At 44.9% G+C, this 19990-nt stretch overlaps 1 protein-coding gene across 4 annotated transcripts in view; it reads left to right on the plus strand.

The window, feature by feature from the left end:
• grb14 (growth factor receptor-bound protein 14) overlaps positions 1–19990 on the plus strand; it is a 68870-nt gene that overhangs the window by 34921 nt on the left and 13959 nt on the right. For 2 of the 4 annotated variants that reach the window (XM_034186543.1, XM_034186546.1), the window contains 7 exons: positions 1198–1354; positions 5848–5969; positions 6060–6134; positions 6251–6388; positions 19047–19157; positions 19222–19317; positions 19625–19687. In XM_034186543.1, the coding sequence (XP_034042434.1) occupies positions 1198–1354; positions 5848–5969; positions 6060–6134; positions 6251–6388; positions 19047–19157; positions 19222–19317; positions 19625–19687 (762 nt within the window). Of the gene's footprint in view, positions 1–423; positions 859–1197; positions 1355–5847; positions 5970–6059; positions 6135–6250; positions 6389–19046; positions 19158–19221; positions 19318–19624; positions 19688–19990 lie in introns of those variants that run through there. The other 2 variants (XM_034186545.1, XM_034186544.1) reach the window with 2 other exon arrangements.

Consider the following 19990-nt stretch of genomic DNA (forward strand, 5'->3'; position numbering starts at 1 on the left):
ATACATTTATAACTGTTTTTACAAATGACTTAGCGATGCCTTAAAATTATTAACAAAGCAACAACTTATAGTTTACAAATGCCTAATAAATGCTTCATAGTGTGTAATTATTATTATTATTATGTGCTACTGTAATGGACATTTGTCATTGTTACCAGTTATAGTGATAAAACTGGCACTTCATTTTTCTTCATTCATGTTTGTGTTACACATCTCGTGTGTGTCACGTGTATCTATGAGCTGCTATGTCACAGCTGTTTGCTGATGGCTTCTCGAGGGCTCAAACCGCAGCCCGGTCAGAGCGCTCTGACCTCCTTTTCTCTCCAGAAAAGCAGCACTTGTCCTGCCCAGCTTTAAAGCACCAGTAGAAGTCGGTGAGACACAAGAAACACTTATTCCTGTGTCTCTCCCTGTCTTCTCTCTCTCTCCACTCTCCTCTCAGTTTTTAATCCGAGTTGGCCTGACTAACGTTTAAGCAGTACCTGTGTAATTGCTCGCTAGGCTGTTCTATGAGTGAATGTGAGAGAGACCTTGGAGACGTGAGACCCTCTCCTTCTCTCTCTCTCTTTTTTTTTGTCCACTCTTTTGCTCCTGAATGGAGGAGACTGATCCTGGGCCAGTGGGGGCAAGGTAGCAGGTGATTTTCGCAGTCATGCAAATATCACGTTTTTGCTCCACTACCGCGCTCACAGGGTGAGAGAGAAAGTTGCTGCCTCCCGGCCGACTCTCGCTGTGCACTTTGATGCAACTTTAGCACGTTTCTCACAAAGGTCTTCCTTTGAAATGCTGTGTATGCAGCCGTATGTAGGCAACGGTGTTTATCCAGACTCAGACCTCCGCTTGGTTCCAAGCAGGGCGGTGAGTGTTACTTTCAGATGGATTAATTAGTCTGATGATTGATGTGCAAATATATTATTGCTTGATTATTGTAACTGCACTGTTTTCTTGACAGGCTCAGCAGGGTTTGTGTACTTTATGGGGCTTTCGTTAACTCGGAACATTCTGTTCCAGCCTCCTGCTGCGATAGAAAATGGGCTCTAACAATCTAAAATATTTGGGTCAATCTTTTTCTTTTTGTATGCCACTGTGCCACAAACTCAGTTTGCACTTTTTAATGTCTTTCTCATGCATTACCACATTGGAAAGATTGCATCCTGTAGCATGGTGGAAATGGTGAATTCCATGTTTTTGTTGCAGGTAATTAAAGTTTATAATGAGGATAACACAAGCAGAGCTGTAGAGGTTCCCAGTGACATCACTGCTCGGGACGTCTGCCAGCTGTTTGTCTTGAAGAACCACTGCATTGATGACCACAGCTGGACTCTGTTCGAACATCTGTCCCATCTAGGCATAGGTAGGGTTTGTTTTTTTTCTGCAGACATTTTGCTGCTTCAGGTATTGACCTGAAATTGACACCTATTGAAATACAGACCTATTTCTCAACCAAGATTGCCACCGTGTCGGCCATTTAGAATTTCATTGGTAACTAAAGAACCCCTGGAAGAATTTGTCTGAAATTTCTAGGGTAGGTCTTTGGTGGATAGAGGAAGATACCTATTGAACACTGAGGCTGTCGCTCCACCACCATGGCTACTGACAGCCATTTTAAATTACAAATTCCACTCAGTAACTCAAAAACACTATCACAGATCATTGTCAGCTGTGGATGTTCAGGCTAGGTACTAGGTACCTAGACCATGGTTTTAATTGGGCTATTCTACAGATCACCGCTCCTTCCCTATTTAATCTCAGATAGCAAATCGGGGCGCGTTTTGAAGCATCACAGTAAGTTCTTGATCCATCTTTGTCAGTGTTGAACAAACTTTGTATACGTTGGAGTTACGGCCATTATCAACACCAGTTTTGAAATTGGGGTCAAATTTTCAAACTGTTCAAAAAGTTCATCCCAGTTCACAAAATAGTCAGTAGTGCATGTCAACTTCTGGGTGTTCATAGTTTTATCAGCTTCGATCATCTTTGGACATCTTTAAACAGGGTAGTCCTAGTGAGTCTGGCTTGAAACTTGTTTGATCATGCTCCATCGGGGCAAAAATCTGAAACCAAAGCAGTATGTTTTGTAGTTCTGGCCAAGGGCACAGGTTCTTCCTTTTGGTTTTGGACAGGTTGCCAGGTCTGCACTTTATTAAACCAGCCAATTGCCAGGTCTGTACTTTGTAAGCCAGCTTGTTAGAAGGCAAGCCAGGTTAAGCCATTTCATCCCGTTTTTGCACTTTTTTGTGCGATCGTAGTCGAACGGCTCCCTGTGGAATAGGGGTGTAACTGTTCCACTTCAGACCGCTTACACCTTCAACTAAAGGAAGGGCTGAGGGGTACTGCTTGTGACAGTGAGGCAGTTTTAAATATTGCAGCAGGGATTTGCTGGTCCCTTTCATTTTCCCGTGAATTAAGGGGGTGATACAAAACAACACATTAAACAGTGGTAGTGACAATGACTGTGACAGCAAGACAAACCAACAGACAGTGTTAAGAATAAAAAATGCTAAGATGGACTGTGAAAAATGAGATGAAAACAGCAAGCAGACAACAACAAACATCAACAAACTATGCTTACTCAAGAAGGTGTTCAGGATGATGGTAGTGATCCTAGAAATATGCAAGATTTTATGAGTACACAATTTCATGAATGTATGTGTGTGAATGTGTGTGGAAAAGCTATTAAACTATTTGCAGCCATGTCAAGCATCACAGAGCAACATACAGTGGGACAGGACCACTTGCCCTGTGCCACTAGGAGGCAAGAAGCAGTATGAAGACCGCAGACCAGCCACCCAAAGAAATGGTGCACCCAATCTCCCAACACATGGGAGAGAATCTTGTGAGCATGATGCATAAGACACAAACCCTTTATCTTTATTGGTCACAGCCAATTGGAATGTGCGTCCCCTTGACCTTCTTCAGTTGCTGTGTTCCTCAAGCTGGAAGTACCTGTGTGCAGGATATTCAGCTACATGACCAAAATATGGTAGATGAAGCTTCCTTACAAAGGAATTGAAACCTCTCATCCGAGTCTTCATAAGGAACCGCTTGTAAACAGACCTACTACCAAGCACATCCCGTCGTTTTCAATTTTGAAGATGGAAAATAAAAACGGACACTGTACTTGTATACTAATACTTGTTAAATTACGAGGTCTGTTAGAAAAGTATCCGACCTTATTATTTTTTTTAAAAACCATATGGATTTGAATCACGTGTGATTGCGTCAGACAAGCTTGAACCCTCGTGCGCATGCATGAGTTTTTTCATGCCTGTCGGTTGCGTCATTCGCCTGTGAGCAGGCTTTGAGTGAGGTGTGGTCCACCCCTCTCGTCTATTTTTTATTGTGAATAAATGTCTGAACGATTTGGATCTTTGCTGCATCAATTTTTTTCCAGAAAACTGTGAGAGACCTCCAGGTGGACACCGTTCGAAAAATGAATATGGCTTTCAGGGACGATTTTATGGGGATTAAACAGATTACGGGGTGTTACTGCCGCTTTAAGGACGGCCTACAACTGCTGAGAGTGCGGCGCGCTCCCAGCCCCCATCGACAGACTGACACCCTGCTGGAACAACCAGATCATTTCCAACGTGAAAGCTTTGTTGATCCGGGACCTCGTCTGACTTTCACAGAAAGGCAGAAGATGTGGACATCAGCACTTTTTCCGGCACATTCCACCGTTACAGGAGTTTTTTTCATGGAAAGAAAAGCGGAGGGACGCGCCATGGCTCCGTTCATTACATGGGACAAAACCACCTCGGTGTTGGTCTCTCAGGACGGCTTTCAGGTGGATTTCAGACGGATTCCGGTTGCTTTCCAGTCGTGTGAATATCCAATTGTGATTGTGCATGAGCTGGACATGCCAGAACATGTCCCGTGAGGCTTCGTCATGGCGTTGCTTTGCGCCGAGCGGCTGCACCGCGACACACGGAACTCCTCCACACGTCTGTCTTAATGTGCCAGAAAAAGTGCTGATGTCCACGTCTTTTCACAATTCCTGTGCTAGTCAGATGACATACCGGATCAAGACAGCGTCCAGTTTAAAAATGAACGGCACATTTCACTGTTACAGGAGTTTTTGTCATGGAAAGGGAAGCTGCTCCACCACGCGTCGCGGTGCAGCCGCTCGGGCAAAGCAACGCCATGATGAAGCCTCACGGGACATGTTCTGGCATGTCCAGCTCATGCACAATCACAATTGGATATTCACACGACTGGAAAGCAACGCGCTCAGCAGTTGTGGGCCGTCCTTAAAGCGGCAGTAACACCCCGTAATCTGTTTAATCCCCATAAAATCATCCCTGAAAGCCATATTAATTTTTCAAACGGTGTCCAGCTGGAGGTCTCTCACAGTTTCTGGAAAAAAATTGATGCAGCAAAGCTCCAAATCGTTCAGACATTTATTCGCAATAAAAAATAGACGAGAGGGGTGGACCACACTTCACTCAAAGCCTGCTCACAGGCGAATGACGCAACCGAAAGGCATGAAAAAACTCACGCATGCGCACGAGGGTTCAAGCTTGTCTGACGCAATCACACGTGATTCAAATCCATATGGTTTTTTAAAAAAAATAAGAAGGTCGGATACTTTTCTAACAGACCTCGCACATGGATCCCATCATTATGGTTTGGTCAGTCATAACCAAATAGCAGATACACAATAAATACCCAGTAATCAAGGAAGACGAAGGGACTTGCTATTTAATTTTGTATGTTAGTGGCTTTAGCACTTTTACCAGCTTTCAGTAGCTTGATGATGATAGTTCCAGTTAATCCAGAGTTACTAAGGAAATAAATCAGTCATGATTTTTAATACCTACACCCAGGTCACCCATCATGAAATCCACTGCCCATTCCCCCCCAAAAAAATGCTGTAATAAAATACCCAAACCAAGATAAGCTGTTAGCTTGAGCTTGTTCTGTAACTCTGGGATGGGGACATTCATCCCACCCATGTCACGCAGGATCTTGTCTATGCTCCATGTCTTTACCCTTTTATCGGTTGGCTGGGACGTAGGCAGAGTAAGCACTGCCAAAATGACGAAACCCAGAGCAGCACTTTTTAAGCTTCAGAATGTCTCTTATGGGTCTTTTTATAAAATCTATGTGTTTTCTCATGGAAGGTTTACCAGTATATATACAATCTATGGTGGTCACCAATCAGGATTGATGGTGCCTTCATAGTGTGATGGATGTAGTATAACATGGCACTAGCACATGCTCTCAGACCTGACTCTGACCTCAGACTCTTGAAAAATTACGAAATTTTTATCATCAAGATTTGTGAATTAAAAGAACACTGTCTGCATTTGAAACTGATTTAAGAATGGCAAAATTGACATTATAAACAATTTCTCAGCAGTAATTTTGCATATTGTCACTCAGATTGCAAAATATATGAATAACAAATTCATATATTTTACAGTCTGAGTATCTCTACAATTGTTGATTTTTTAAAAAGATGGTTTTAATAAAACCTTTACATGCCCAAATGTTCAAGCAATACTTTGTGTCTAAATAAATATGAAATTACTAATGTCAATTTAATAGTTTTTGACTTGAGAGCCACCCTCCCATCTGGAGGTTACATATTAATGTAAAGTTAATAATCAAACACTGTGCCCTGAAGTTATCCAACATTCAATCATTTCCAAGAAACCTGCAGACAGCACTGCATTGTGCATTAAGAGGATTTAATATATTTTGGCACTGCAAGTAATTATGAATGTAATCCCCATTCTTTCGTGTGTTTCCTTTGGCTTGTAGCAACACATTGTCTGTGTTTTGGCCACACAGCAGTGCAAGCCAAAGGTTAACCATTCATTCGTGTGTGTGTGTTCTAACTAGAGAGAAGCATTGAGGACCATGAGTCCGTTTTGGAGGTGCTATCCGGCTGGGGGATGGACACAGACAGCCGGCTCTATTTTAGGAAGAATTATGCGAAATATGAATTCTTCAAAAAGCCTCTGGTGAGTTTCTGGTGACATGTTTACTTTTTGTGTACAATAGATGAATATGAGGTTGATGTCACTGTTGATGCTTTCATACTGTATTCTTAGGACTTTTTCCCAGAACACATGGTCTCTATATCAAGTGAAGCCAACGGGATAACAAATCCCTCTCAGCTCATACAGGTGTCACATTCCCTCTGTTTGTTGTGTTCATCAACATCTGTCTCAAAATGTCTTGCTGTATGTACAACCGACTGTACACACTGATGTATGGACAAATGTTTGTTCACACAACACAGACCTTTCTCAACTCCAGCACCTGTCCAGAGATCCACGGTCACCTCCACGCCAAAGAGCAAAGCAGGAAGTCCTGGAAGAAGTTTTATTTTGTCATGCGGCGGTCAGGACTTTACTTCTCCACTAAGGGAACATCCAAGGTCTGTGAACAAGAGTGACCTCTCTGTATTATTATCCCCCACTCACCCAACTAAAGTATCATCAGGGAATATATAGTCCAGAGTACCATCTATCCATCCATCCATCTGGATGATTGCCACTGTATCTCCAGGGTCCCAGAACATTCTGGTCACTTTACCAAAAATCCTGTTACAGCCATTGAAAGAAATATGCAATAAGAAAGACAGTAAGACTAGAATTAATATATCTGTCAAATTTCCATCAACTATAAACATGACTTATCAATATATAAAAGGAAGAAGTAATGTCAGGAAAATGTTCTAAAATGTTTCTGATAACCATGACCTAAATATAACCAATATACAATGTTACCAAAATGTTATGTGTTGGCTGGGATCATATTTTGACTTATCAAGACTATACTACTTGAGGTAGGCACACTAAATTTTGACAGAACCTACAATGGACTTTAGGTCATAAGGTCATTCAGTGCAGAATTGGGTGAGTATTTTGCAGTCGATGCCTTCTTGTTAAAAACAAATATACGAGGTCTGTCAATAAAGTAACGGTCCTTTTTATTTTTTTCAAAAACTATATGGATTTCATTCATATGTTTTTACGTCAGACATGCTTGAACCCTCGTGCGCATGCGTGAGTTTTTCCACGCCTGTCGGTGACGTCATCCGCCTGTGAGCACTCCTTGTGGGAGGAGTCGTCCAGCCCCTCGTCGGAATTCCTTTGTCTGAGAAGTTGCTGAGAGACTGGCACTTTGTTTGATCAAAATTTTTTCTAAACCTGTGAGGCACATTGAAGTGGACACGGTTCGAAAAATTAAGCTGGTTTTCAGTGAAAATTTTAACGGCTGATGAGAGATTTTGAGATGATACTGTCGCTTTAAGGACTTCCCACGGTGCGAGACGTCACGCAGCGCTCTCAGGCGCCGTCGTCAGCCTGTTTCAAGCTGAAAACCTCCACATTTCAGGCTCTATTGATCCAGGACATCGTGAGAGAACAGAGAAGTTTCAGAAGAAGTCAGTTTCAGCATTTTATCCGGATATTCCACTGTTAAAGGAGATTTTTTTAATGAAAGACGTGCGGACGGGTCCGCGCGTCGGGACGCAGCCAGCGCGGTGCCGCGGCACAGGAAAAACACCTCCGTGTTGATAACCATTTGTAAAATCCAGGCGGCTTTTGATGGCTTTCAGTGGAGTGAGTATATGAGAAATTGTTTAACAGCTGGACATGTTCCAACTTGTCCTTAAGGCTTCCAACAGAGGTTTTCCTGTGGCGGAGCATCACGACGGCTGCAAGCCGACGCTGCAATCCGCCCACACGTCTTTCATTAAAAAAATCTCCTTTAACAGTGGAATATCCGGATAAAATGCTGAAACCGACGTCTTCTGAAACTTCTCTGTTCTCTCACGACGTCCTGGATCAATAGAGCCTGAAATGTGGAGGTTTTCAGCTTGAAACAGGCTGACGACGGCGCCTGAGAGCGCTGCACGACGTCTCGCTCCGTGGGAAGTCCTTAAAGCGACAGTATCACCTCAAAATCTCTCATCAGCCATTAAAATTTTCACCAAAAACCAGCTTAATGTTTTGAACCATGTCCACTTCGATGTGTCTCACAGGTTTAGAAAAAAGTTTGATCAAACGAAGTGCCAGTCTCTCAGTAACTTCTCAGACAAAGGAATTCCGACGAGGGGCTGGACGACTCCTCCCACAAGGAGTGCTCACAGGCAAATGACGTCACCGACAGGCGTGGAAAAACTCACGCATGCGCACGAGGGTTCAAGCATGTCTGACGTAAAAACATATGAATGAAATCCATATAGTTTTTGAAAAAAATAAAAAGGACCGTTACTTTATTGACAGACCTCGTAATTCACTTCTGCATTACATTTCAATTCAATTTATTTATACAGGATTATAGGAAGAAACCTCAAACAGACCAGACTCAGAAAATACACTGCCTTTACAGTGCATCCAGAAAGTATTCACAGCGCTTCACTTTTTCCACATTTTGTTATGTTACAACCTTATTCCAAAATGGATGAAATTCTTTTTTCTGCAAAATTCTACACACAATACCTCACAATGACAATGTGAGAAAGTTTTTTTTTAGATTTTTTGCAAACTTATTATAAATAAAAACTAAGAAATCATGTGTACTTAAGTATTTACTGGTGGTTGGCTCTCACTGCGGTATTGTATCACTTCCTGTTCCGGAGCACAGCGGTGTTTTGCTGTATCTGTTAGCTGTTTAATCTGCACAGTTAGATTGATCTAGATAACTAGATAACGATTTGTTTCACAGTGTAATCTTCACGTGCCTTAACTAAAACACTCCCTCTGCTGAATCACCTCTAAATTATTTACACATTATTCACTTTGTGTGTTTTTAGGAATCCGCTAGCTTAGCGCAGCTACTAGCTCTTAGCTGATTTAGCATGGCGGCTTCTCCTGTCTCTCCCGCACTTTTCTGCTCTGGGTGTGAAATGTTTAGTTATTCCTCGGCCTCCTTTAGCAGTAATGGTACTTGTAATAAGTGTAGCTTATTCGTAGCTTTGGAGGCCAGGCTGGGCGAATTGGAGACTCGGCTCCGCACCGTGGAAAATTCTACAGCTAGCCAGGCCCCTGTAGTCGGTACGGACCAAGGTAGCTTAGCCACCATTAGTTCCCTTCCAGCAGATCCCGAGCAGCCGGGAAAGCAGGCCGACTGGGTGGCTGTGAGGAGGAAGCATAGCCCTAAACAGAAACCCCGTGTACACCGCCAACCCGTTCACATTTCTAACCGTTTTTCCCCACTCGGCGACACACCCACCAGCAACCATAGTCAATTGTCTTCCGGGGCCAGAGCAGGCGACATTGAAGGAAATTTGAAACTGCTGGCTAAGGCTAAGCGTAAATTTGGTAAGATTGTAATTCACGTCGGCAGTAATGACACCCGGTTACGCCAATCGGAGGTCACTAAAATTAACATTGAATCGTTGTGTAACTTTGCAAAAACAATGTCGGACTCTGTAGTTTTCTCTGGGCCCCTCCCCAATCGGACCAGGAGTGACATGTTTAGCCGCATGTTCTCCTTGAATTGCTGGCTGTCTGAGTGGTGTCCAAAAAATGAGGTGGGCTTCATAGATAATTGGCAAAGCTTCTGGGGAAAACCTGGTCTTGTTAGGAGAGACGGCATCCATCCCACTTTGGATGGAGCAGCTCTCATTTCTAGAAATCTGGCCAGTTTTCTTAAATCCTCCAAACTGTGACTATCCAGGGTTGGGACCAGGAAGCAGAGTTGTAGTCTTACAAACCTCTCTGCAGCTTCTCTCCCCCTGCCATCCCCTCATTACCCCATCCCCGTAGAGACGGTGCCTGCTCCCAGACCACCAATAACCAGTAAAAATCTATTTAAGCATAAAAATTCAAAAAGAAAAACAATATAGCATCTTCAACTGCACCACAGACTACAACAGTTAAATGTGGTCTATTAAACATTAGGTCTCTCTCTTCTAAGTCCCTGTTAGTAAATGATATAATAATTGATCAACATATTGATTTATTCTGCCTAAGGTTTTGAATAATCAGGTCCCATCTTATCTTAGGGACCTCATAGTACCATATCACCCCAATAGAGCGCTTCGCTCTCAGACTGCAGGCTTACTTGTAGTTCCTAGGGTTTGTAAGAGTAGAATGGGAGGCAGAGCCTTCAGCTTTCAGGCTCCTCTCCTGTGGAACCAGCTCCCAATTCAGATCAGGGAGACAGACACCCTCTTTACTTTTAAGATTAGGCTTAAATCTTTCCTTTTTGCTAAAGCTTATAGTTAGGGCTGGATCAGGTCTTTTTCCTGGTTCTCTCCCTCAGCCCCATCCAGTCCCAGCAGAAGACTGCCCCTCCCTGAGCCTGCTGGAGGTTTCTTCCTGTTAAAAGGGAGTTTTTCCTTCCCACTGTTGCCAAGTGCTTGCTCACAGGGGGTCGTTTGACCGTTGGGGTTTTTCCGTAATTATTGTATGGCCTTGCCTTACAATATAAAGCGCCTTGGGGCAACTGTTTGTTGTGATTTGGTGCTATATAAATAAAATTGATTTGATTTGATTTGATTTACAGCCTTTGCTATGAAGTTCAAAATTGAGTTGAGGTGCATCCTGTTTCCACTGATCATCCTTGAAATGTTTCTACAGCTTAATTGGAGTCCACCTGGGTAAATTCAGTTGATTGGACATGATTTGGAAATACACACACCTGACTACATATAGGGATTTTCTGTAGACCTCTGAGACAGGATTGTCTCAAGTTCCAGTGAGCACAGTGGCATCCATCATCTGTAAATGGTAGAAATTCAAACCCATCGGTTTTTCAAGAGCTGGCTGCCCATTTAAACTGATCGATCGGAGGAGAAGGGCTTTAGTCAGGGAGGTGACTAAGAACCTGATGGTCACTCTGTCAGAGCTCCAGCAATCCTCTTTGGACAGAGTAGAACCTTACAGAAGAACAACCATCTCTGCAACAATCCACCAATTAGGCCTGTAGAGTGACCAGACAGAAGGCACTCCTTAGTAAAAGGCACATGGCATTTGAAGTTTGCAAAGAAGGTACCTGAGGGACTCTCAGACTATGAGAAACAAAATTCTCTGGTCTGATGAGACAAAGATTGAACTCTTTGGTGTGAATGCCAGGTGTCAAGGTTAGAGGAAACCAGGCACAATTCCTACAGTGAAGCACTGTGGTGGCAGCATCATGCTGTGAGGATGTTTTTCAGCGGCAGGAACTGGGAGACTACTTAGGATTAAGGAAAAGATGAATGCAGCAATGTACAGAAACATTGTGGATGAAAACCTGCTCCAGAGTGCTCTTGACCTCAGACTGGGGCGAATGTTCATCCTTCAGCGGGATAATGACCCTAAACACACAGCCAAGATATCAAAGGAGTGGCTTCAGCACAATTCTGTGAATGTCCTTGAGTGACCCAACCAGAGCCCAAACCTGAATCTTATTGAACATCTCTGGAGAGATCTGAAAATGGCTGTGCACCGACACTCCCCATCCAACCTGATGGAGCTTGAGAGGTGCTGCAAAGAGGAATGAACAAAACTGTCCAAAGATAGGTGCACCAAGTTTGTGGCATCATATTCAAGAAGAATTGAAGCTATAATTGCTGTCAAAGGTGCATCAACAAAGTATTGAACAAAGTGTGTGAATGAATACTTATGTGATTTCTTAGTTTTTTATTTTTTAATAAATTTGCAAAACTAAAAAATAAACTTTTTTCATGTTGTCATTATGGGGTGTTGTGACTAGAATTTTGAAGGGAAAAATGAACTTACTCCATTTTGATATAAGGCTGTAACATAAAATGTAGAAAGAGTGAAGTGCTATGAATACTTCTGGGGTGCACCATATCTTTAATCTCAAGAGTCGAGACACAACTTAATCTTCCCTTTGTACACTCAGTGGGGTCATCAGTTCATCCTCTGCAAACGTCTCGGCCGTGTTGTGAGAGAGGAGTGGAACAGGTTGAGCTTGATTTTCCTTAAGTCAGCTGGCATGCGAGGCAGGCAGAAACGGAGCTCTGTACACTGCTGACAGGTGAAGCTTATACTGTGGAGTCATCATCAGCCATGCCAAGGCAACCACTTTTCAACCGCTTTCACTTCGTACAACAGAAGAGCTTTTGTTGTGGAGCACAGGAAGGCTTTGGTGTGGAGCCGAGTTTTACGTTAGCTGCCTCACTATTCGTCTGTGGTGTCGGTTGGGCACATTGCAAGTCTTTCAGCACTCACAGTAACCGCTGTAGCATTACTTTAAATAAGGAAGTAGGAACGCTGTGTCACATGAAGGCAGAACAATGGCAGTCTTTGTTCTGTTTTATTTGGAAAATTTATCTTTGGCACAATAGCTGTTGATTCTGCCTCAGTGCAGCTCCTATCAGTACTAATTTAGACCTTATCACTTTTACTGTATATATTGACCACGCCCATGACTCCTGATTAAGGTGTTATTTATAGATAAATATACACTGTGTGAATGAAACACCACCTCTTTCCTAAACAAAAAGAGCTGGTTAAATTAGCTTCAGAAAACGGTTTGATTCAAACATAGCTCGACAGAGCTGATGATTTAAAAAAGTCCTACTATTATGTGAAAATTCAGTAAGGTATGTCTTCTAGAATATATTCCATTTCTAAGGTAGAACTCTACTAGTGTATACTAAGGTATATCTAAATATCTAAAAACGGAAGAGTAGAATAGAGTAGAGTAGAGCCACTTAGGTGCCTGGTCTTGAGAACCAGGGATGGTAGGTTAAAAGATTTTTTTTATCCCATGGGAACTCTCCCTACCCACCCAAGCGGCTCAAGAAAATGGACATATCATAATAATATATCATAAGACTTATAATAAGAAAACAGAATTCATTCATTCATTCAATTGGCAAAGCTGTCAATTTACCGATCGATCTACGTTCCGACCCTCACCTATGGTCATGAGATTTGGATCATGACCAAAAGAACAAGATCACAAGTACAAGCATTATCCTGCTGGAACATGAGGTGATGTTCTTGGATGTATGGCACAACAATGGGCCTCAGGATCTCGTCACGGTATCTCTGTGCATTCAAAATGCCATCAATAAAATGCACCTGTGTTCTTCGTCCATAACAGACGCCTACCCATACCATAACCCCACCGCCAACATGGGCCACTCGATCCACAACATTGACATCAGCAAACCGCTCACCCACACGACGCCACACACGCTGTCTGCCATCTGCCCTGAACAGTGTGAACCGGGATTCATCTGTGAAGAGAACACCTCTCCAACGTGCCAAACGCCAGCGAATGTGAGCATTTGCCCACTCAAGTCGGTTACGACGACGAACTGGAGTCAGGTCGAGACCCCGATGAGGACGACGAGCATGCAGATGAGCTTCCCTGAGACGGTTTCTGACAGTTTGTGCAGAAATTCTTTGGTTATGCAAACCGATTGTTTCAGCAGCTGTCCGAGTGGCTGGTCTCAGACGATCTTGGAGGTGAACATGCTGGATGTGGAGGTCCTGGGCTGGTGTGGTTACACGTGGTCTGCGGTTGTGAGGCTGGTGGAATGTACTGCCAAATTCTCTGAAACGCCTTTGGAGATGGCTTATGGTAGAGAAATGAACATTCAATACACGAGCAACAGCTCTGGTTGACATTTCTGCTGTCAGCATGCCAATTGCACGCTCCCTCAAATCTTGCGACATCTGTGGCATTGTGCTGTGTGATAAAACTGCACCTTTCAGAGTGGCCTTTTATTGTGGGCAGTCTAAGGCACACCTGTGCACTAATCATGGTGTCTAATCAGCATCTTGATATGGCACAACTGTGAGGTGGGATGGATTATCTCAGCAAAGGAGAAGTGCTCACTATCACAGATTTAGACTGATTTATGAACAATATTTGAGGGAAATGGTGATATTGTATATGTGGAAAAAGTTTTAGATCTTTGAGTTCATCTCATATAAAATGAGAGCAAAACCAAAAGTGTTGCATTTATATTTTTGTTGAGTGTACATACATGCATTTACATATTCGTGATCACTGAATGTTTTCTAAAAGCTATAACTCAAACATTGTTGGGGAAGTGCCGTGACACGGACCCACAACAGGGGGCGTTAATGAAGGGACAATGGAATAGCCAAAAAGTAACAATTTAATGTTGTGAAGGTGCACAACGTAATACAGACAGATACAAATATGCGCTATATCAATCCGACAAAAAGGTGACGTGTGGCAGGCTCGAAGATAGGAGACGTCTGGTGCGAGAAGAGCCGGATCCCACACAGGCCTCACCACCAACGGACCTGAAGAACACTGGAGCCACCAAGCCCTGCGCCCCAGGTGGCCACTGTCTTCAGCAGTCAGACCCGATAACTGCTGGCAGAAAACAGAAACAGTTCTGGATGAGTGTGAGTTCGCACACTCAGTAATCCCACAGTCTGTACACAATGAGGAGGGAGAAACTCCACCTCCAGCAACAATTTCACCCGTGCAGCTCCTGTTGGTCTCTTTCCTGGATGGAGTGAGAGGTGAAGAACGTCGTCCTCTCACTGTCCGCCAATCCAGCCTCCGACAGAGCCCGCAGGTACACGGCTGCACACAGAACAATGTTTTGGACAACAATAATCACAGCAGAGAAGATTACCTGTATGGTAGAAGATTTCTCGGCGAGGAGGTGGAGTTGCAGTCCGGTCTTTGTAGTGGTGGTGATGGGTGACAGCTGGTGTTGATAGGTGACAGCTGTCACCTCCAGCGGCTCTGACGCCCTCTCGTGCTTGGAGCCCGCACTCCAAGCAGGGCGCCATCTGGTGGTGGTGGGCCAGCAGTACCTCCTCTTCAGCGGCCCACACAACAGGACCCCCCCCCTCAACGGGTGCCTCCTGGCGCCCGACCAGGTTTATCTGGGTGCCGGGTGTAGATGTCGGCCAAGAGGGCCGGGTCCAGGATGAAGCTCCTTTTCACCCAGGAGCGTTCCTCGGGGCCATACCCCTCCCAGTCCACCAGATACTGGAAGCCCCAACCCTTGCGACGGACGTCCAGAAGCCGACACACGGTCCACGCCGGCTCCCCGTCGATGATCCAGGCAGGAGGTGGTGCAGGTCCAGGGGTGCAGAGCGGTGAGGTGTGGTATGGCTTGATCCGCGACACGTGAAAAACAGGATGGATCCGCAGTGAAGCTGGCAGCCATAGCTTCACTGTGGCCGGGCTGAGGACCTTGGTGATGGGAAAGGGTCCGATATACCTATCTTTCAGTTTATGGGAGTCCACTTGGAGCGGGATGTCCTTTGTCAACAACCATACCTCCTGCCTAGGCTGGTATGCAGGGGCCGGGGAACGCCGGCGGTCTGCATGGGCCTTGGCCCTCGTCCGGGCCTTCAACAGGGCAGAACGGGCAGTCCGCCACACCCGGCGGCACCTCCTGAGGTGGGCCTGGACCGAGGGCACACCGACCTCTCCCTCCACAAGCGGAAACAATGGGGGCTGGTACCCCAAACACACCTCAAACGGGGAGAGGCCGGTGGCAGACGACACTTGGCTGTTGTGGGCGTACTCAATCCAGGCCAGATGGGTGCTCCAGGCCGTCGGGTGCGTGGAGGTAATGCAACGGAGGGCCTGCTCCAACTCCTGGTTGGCCTGCTCTGCCTGTCCGTTCGTCTGAGGGTGATACCCGGACGAGAGACTCACGGTGGCCCCCAGTTCCTTGCAAAAACTGAAGGGTTAAATCCTCACAAAGGATTGTGACTGGGATTCGTGCTGATTTTCGGGGTTCCCCCGCATGCGTGTTATGGCCCACCCTTAGCCCAGTTTCTAAGGACGGGCGTTGTAGTTTGACCGTTTGGGACAGTTCCTCTGTATGTGATCATTAGACCCACAGAAAAAACACTCCCCGCGGGCCTGCCTCCTTTGTCTGTCCTTTGATTTCATTTTGGCCCTGCTCGTGTCCATAGCTTCGTCAGCAGGGGGAGCTGTAGCCACACGGGGCCCTCTGGCTGTGGAGCGTGGGGACGACGGCACCCTTTCGGACCCGGAAGGAAGAGGGGCGGCCCGTGCCCGGTCACGCCCCCCGCCCTGCTCCCGACGGTGTTCCTCTAACCGGTTGTCTAAGCGTATAAGCAGGTCGACAAGCCCGTCAAAATCCCGTGGTTCCTCCTTAGCCAGCAGGTGCTCCTTCAGGACCGGAGACAGCCCGTTTATGAAGGTGGCGCGGAGTGCATTGGTATTCCAGCCGGACCTTGCAGCCGCGATGCGGAAGTCGACTGCATACTCGGCTGCACTCCGGCGCCCCTGTCGCATTGACAGTAGCACGCTCGAAGCGGTCTCGCCTCTGTTGGGATGATCAAAAACCTGTTTGAACTCCCTTACAAACCCAGCGTATGACGTTAGGAGCCGTGAGTTCTGCTCCCAGAGCGCCGTAGCCCAGGCGCGTGCCTATCCTCGAAGCAAATTGATGACATAAGCCACCCGGCTAGCGTCTGACGCGTACATGACGGGACGCTGTACAAAGACGAGCGAGCACTGCATTAGAAAGTCCGCGCACGTCTCGACACAACCTCCGTACGGCTCCGGAGGGCTTATGTATGCTTCAGGGGATGGTGGGGGGGTCGGTGAACGACCAGTGGAACGTTTGTGTCTGACAAAGGACCAGCAGGAGGAGGTGCTGCAGTAGCGCCTTGATCGCGCGCCTCCACCCTGGCGGTGAGAGCCTCCATCCTCCGATTGAGGATAACGTTCTGCTCGGTGACCAGATCCAACCGAGCAGTGAAAGCGGTCAGTATTTGCTGCAGCTCCCCTAACACGCCTCCTGCTGGCGCCTGTGCACCTTGCTCTTCCATTGGCTGTTCAGGCTCGAGTTGACGCCCCTCGGGATCCATGACGCTGGCCGAGAAATCCTGTTGGGGAAGTGTCGTGACACGGACCCACAACAGGGGGCATTAATGAAAGGACAATGGAATAGCCAAAAAGTAACAATTTAATGTTGTGAAGGTGCACAACGTAATACAGACAGATACAAATATGCGCTATATCAATCCGACAAAAAGGTGACGTGTGGCAGGCTCGAAGATAGGAGACGTCTGGTGCGAGAAGAGCCGGATCCCACACAGGCCTCACCACCAACGGACCTGAAGAACACCGGAGCCACCAAGCCCTGCGCCCCAGGTGGCCACTGTCTTCAGCAGTCAGACCCGGTACTGCTGGCAGAAAACAGAAACAGTTCTGGATGAGTGTGAGTTCGCACACTCAGTAATCCCACAGTCTGTACACAATGAGGAGGGAGAACCTCCACCTCCCGCAACAATTTCACCCGTGCAGCTCCTGTTGGTCTCTTTCCTGGATGGAGTGAGAGGCGAAGAACGTCATCCTCTCACTGTCCGCCAATCCAGCCTCCGACAGAGCCCGCAGGAACACGGCTGCACACAGAACAATGTTTTGGACAACAATAATCACAGCAGAGAAGATTACCTGTATGGTAGAAGATTTCTCGGCGAGGAGGTGGAGTTGCAGTCCGGTCTTTGTAGTGGTGGTGATGGGTGACAGCTGGTGTTGATAGGTGACAGCTGTCACCTCCAGCGGCTCCAACGCCCTCTTGTGCTTGGAGCCCGCACTCCAAACAGGGCGCCATCTGGTGGTGGTGGGCCAGCAGTACCTCCTCTTCAGCGGCCCACACACCAAACATGCTGCTTTACATTTACAAGACTTTATAGTCACAATATGGGTATATTATGGCAACATGAATGCAACGACAAGAACAAATACGCATATCTGCATAAAAAGTCTGACAACCATAACTGAAGAATATTACCTCAAATTGTTACATATTACTGCATATTTTAGCATGACAGATATTTGGCATCAAACAAACAAACAACAGATACCCAATCAGGGCCTGAAAACACATGTATTCATTTATTCATTCCTAATTTTTAAACATGTTTAAAACATTTCTGACATTAGATTAAACTGTAATCCACAAAATATAGTGCAGCAGCCAAGAGAATATTTAGAGCAAAATCCTGCAAATGGTGATACAAGCATCAAATTCGGCACAATTACTCCTTAGACATTACTCTTTTGAAAAAAGAAAAAAAAAACAACTAGCTTAGTTATCATGTTACAGGGTAACATATGTCACATGTCATAGAATCCAATGGACGTTGACCTTGTTTGACGTTTACTTTGGAGACGAAGCATTCAACACCGTGAAAACTATTCCATTTATTAATCCTATTAGCTCAACCAATAATTTGCATCACTTTTTACCAATACTGAAAGAACTTTAACTTTTGACCCCTGTACAAACTGAAACTGACCTTTGTCACCGTTTTTGCTGTTTTTACCCCATAACTCCTGAACATTCAGTCATAGATAGTCCAAACTATACCTTTTTGGAATTGTTATAATCAGACATATAATGTAGTGTAGTTTTCAATTTGATTAGAGCATTTTTAATTTTGACACTTGTGCAGTTCTTCAGTTGACCCCTCCCTAGCCGCCTATTGAAAATTCAAGTTGCTTGTTGGTTTTTTTCAAAAGAGTAAAGTCTAAGGAGTATTGTGTCGATCACCATTTGCAGGATTGTTGCAGTTATCCGCTGCACTAATATGAATAACTGGATTTCACCAGTGCAGACCAGGAGCAAAAATACGTGGTAGAGTGGGTACAGTATGCACTAATCAGGGCCGTTCTCTCAGCTGAAGCCTCCTTCTGATCTTCCTCTGCGACATGAAATCCATGAAAAGCAAGAGTTTTGAAATGTTAACATGGACATTTTTGGAAAAGTGCTTGTAAAAATGTAGAAGTTGTTTTACACCAGCACACGTGCACAAACTATTGTGTAATGGGAATTGTACATCCTCTGGTATATTCAGCAATATTCAAGTGTATTCAGCAATATTCAGTTATACGCATATATAAGCGGATATAAAACAAGAAGTACGGTAATACAATATTTTGCCTACTAATTAAAAAAAAAGCTGTCCCAGTTTCCTCAATTTTAAAGTTTGGATGGAATCTGGGGCCAACAATCAGCAGTGGTGGGTTACGCTTAGTGCCTCCTCCCTCCTTTTAGATCTCTTCACAAAACATGCCGATACTTTAAATGGGTATCTGTGGTTACCAGCTATGCTTTATTGCGAGGTCTTGTTTTGCAGGAACCACGACATCTGCAGTTTATTGTGGACTTCAGCGACAGTGAGGTTTACACACTGTTGTCAGCCAAAAAACTACACGGCGCACCAACAGATTACGGCTTCTGTGTCAAGGTATTATTGACATATACAGTAAATATTGTGATGATGTTAGCCTCACGCTGTGTCTGCTCTCCAGTCCTCACAGTGTAATTCTGCCCGGGACCTGAAGCTGCTTTGTGCAGACGATGAGCAGACGAGGACCTGCTGGATCACAGCGATGCGTTTGTTAAAGGTAGGCAGCACTAATACTGAATGATGTCAAGCAGGAGGAATGATGAGTCAGTGCTTAGGTTCAGTTTTAGTTTTGGAAAGCAGTCAGGAGAAGCTGTTGAGTGATGCTGGATTAGAGTTCCCACTCTCTGGAGATAGTGTTTGGTCATATAGTCTGGATCCAGGTCTGGGTCTAAAAATAATATACTAAGTCAAAGTTGTGTGCATCTATTTAAAAATCACAACGGGTCGACGTGAAACATTTTCCTTCACATTTCTAATGACTATTTCATGGTAGAATTTTAATCTTTTAATCTTTTATGTTTCAGTATGGGACGCAACTATACCAAAATTTCATTCAACCTCACCAGAAACAAAAAGCGTCACCAATGGTAAGCTTAGTCCCTTTTTATTATTTCTATTCCAAGTGAGTGAAATTTTTAAATATGTTTTTTAGTATAGCTTTTATGTGCTGCCACTATGGGCATGGTAGTATGTGAGACATTATGTCATCATGTTTGCCACAACTCAAGATAAGTACACTAAACAAAGATACATATGAAACACTTTGATTTTCATCAGCTGAAGGTCTAACAGTTCTGTGCTAATAAAACGTTTGTTTGAATTTTGTTCACAAATTTGTTGAAACCTGTGTTAGTGAGCATTTCACCTTTGTCAAGAAAGTCCATCCATCG

The sequence above is a fragment of the Thalassophryne amazonica genome, chromosome 14 (assembly GCF_902500255.1).
Source record: "Thalassophryne amazonica chromosome 14, fThaAma1.1, whole genome shotgun sequence".
NCBI lineage: Eukaryota > Metazoa > Chordata > Actinopteri > Batrachoidiformes > Batrachoididae > Thalassophryne > Thalassophryne amazonica.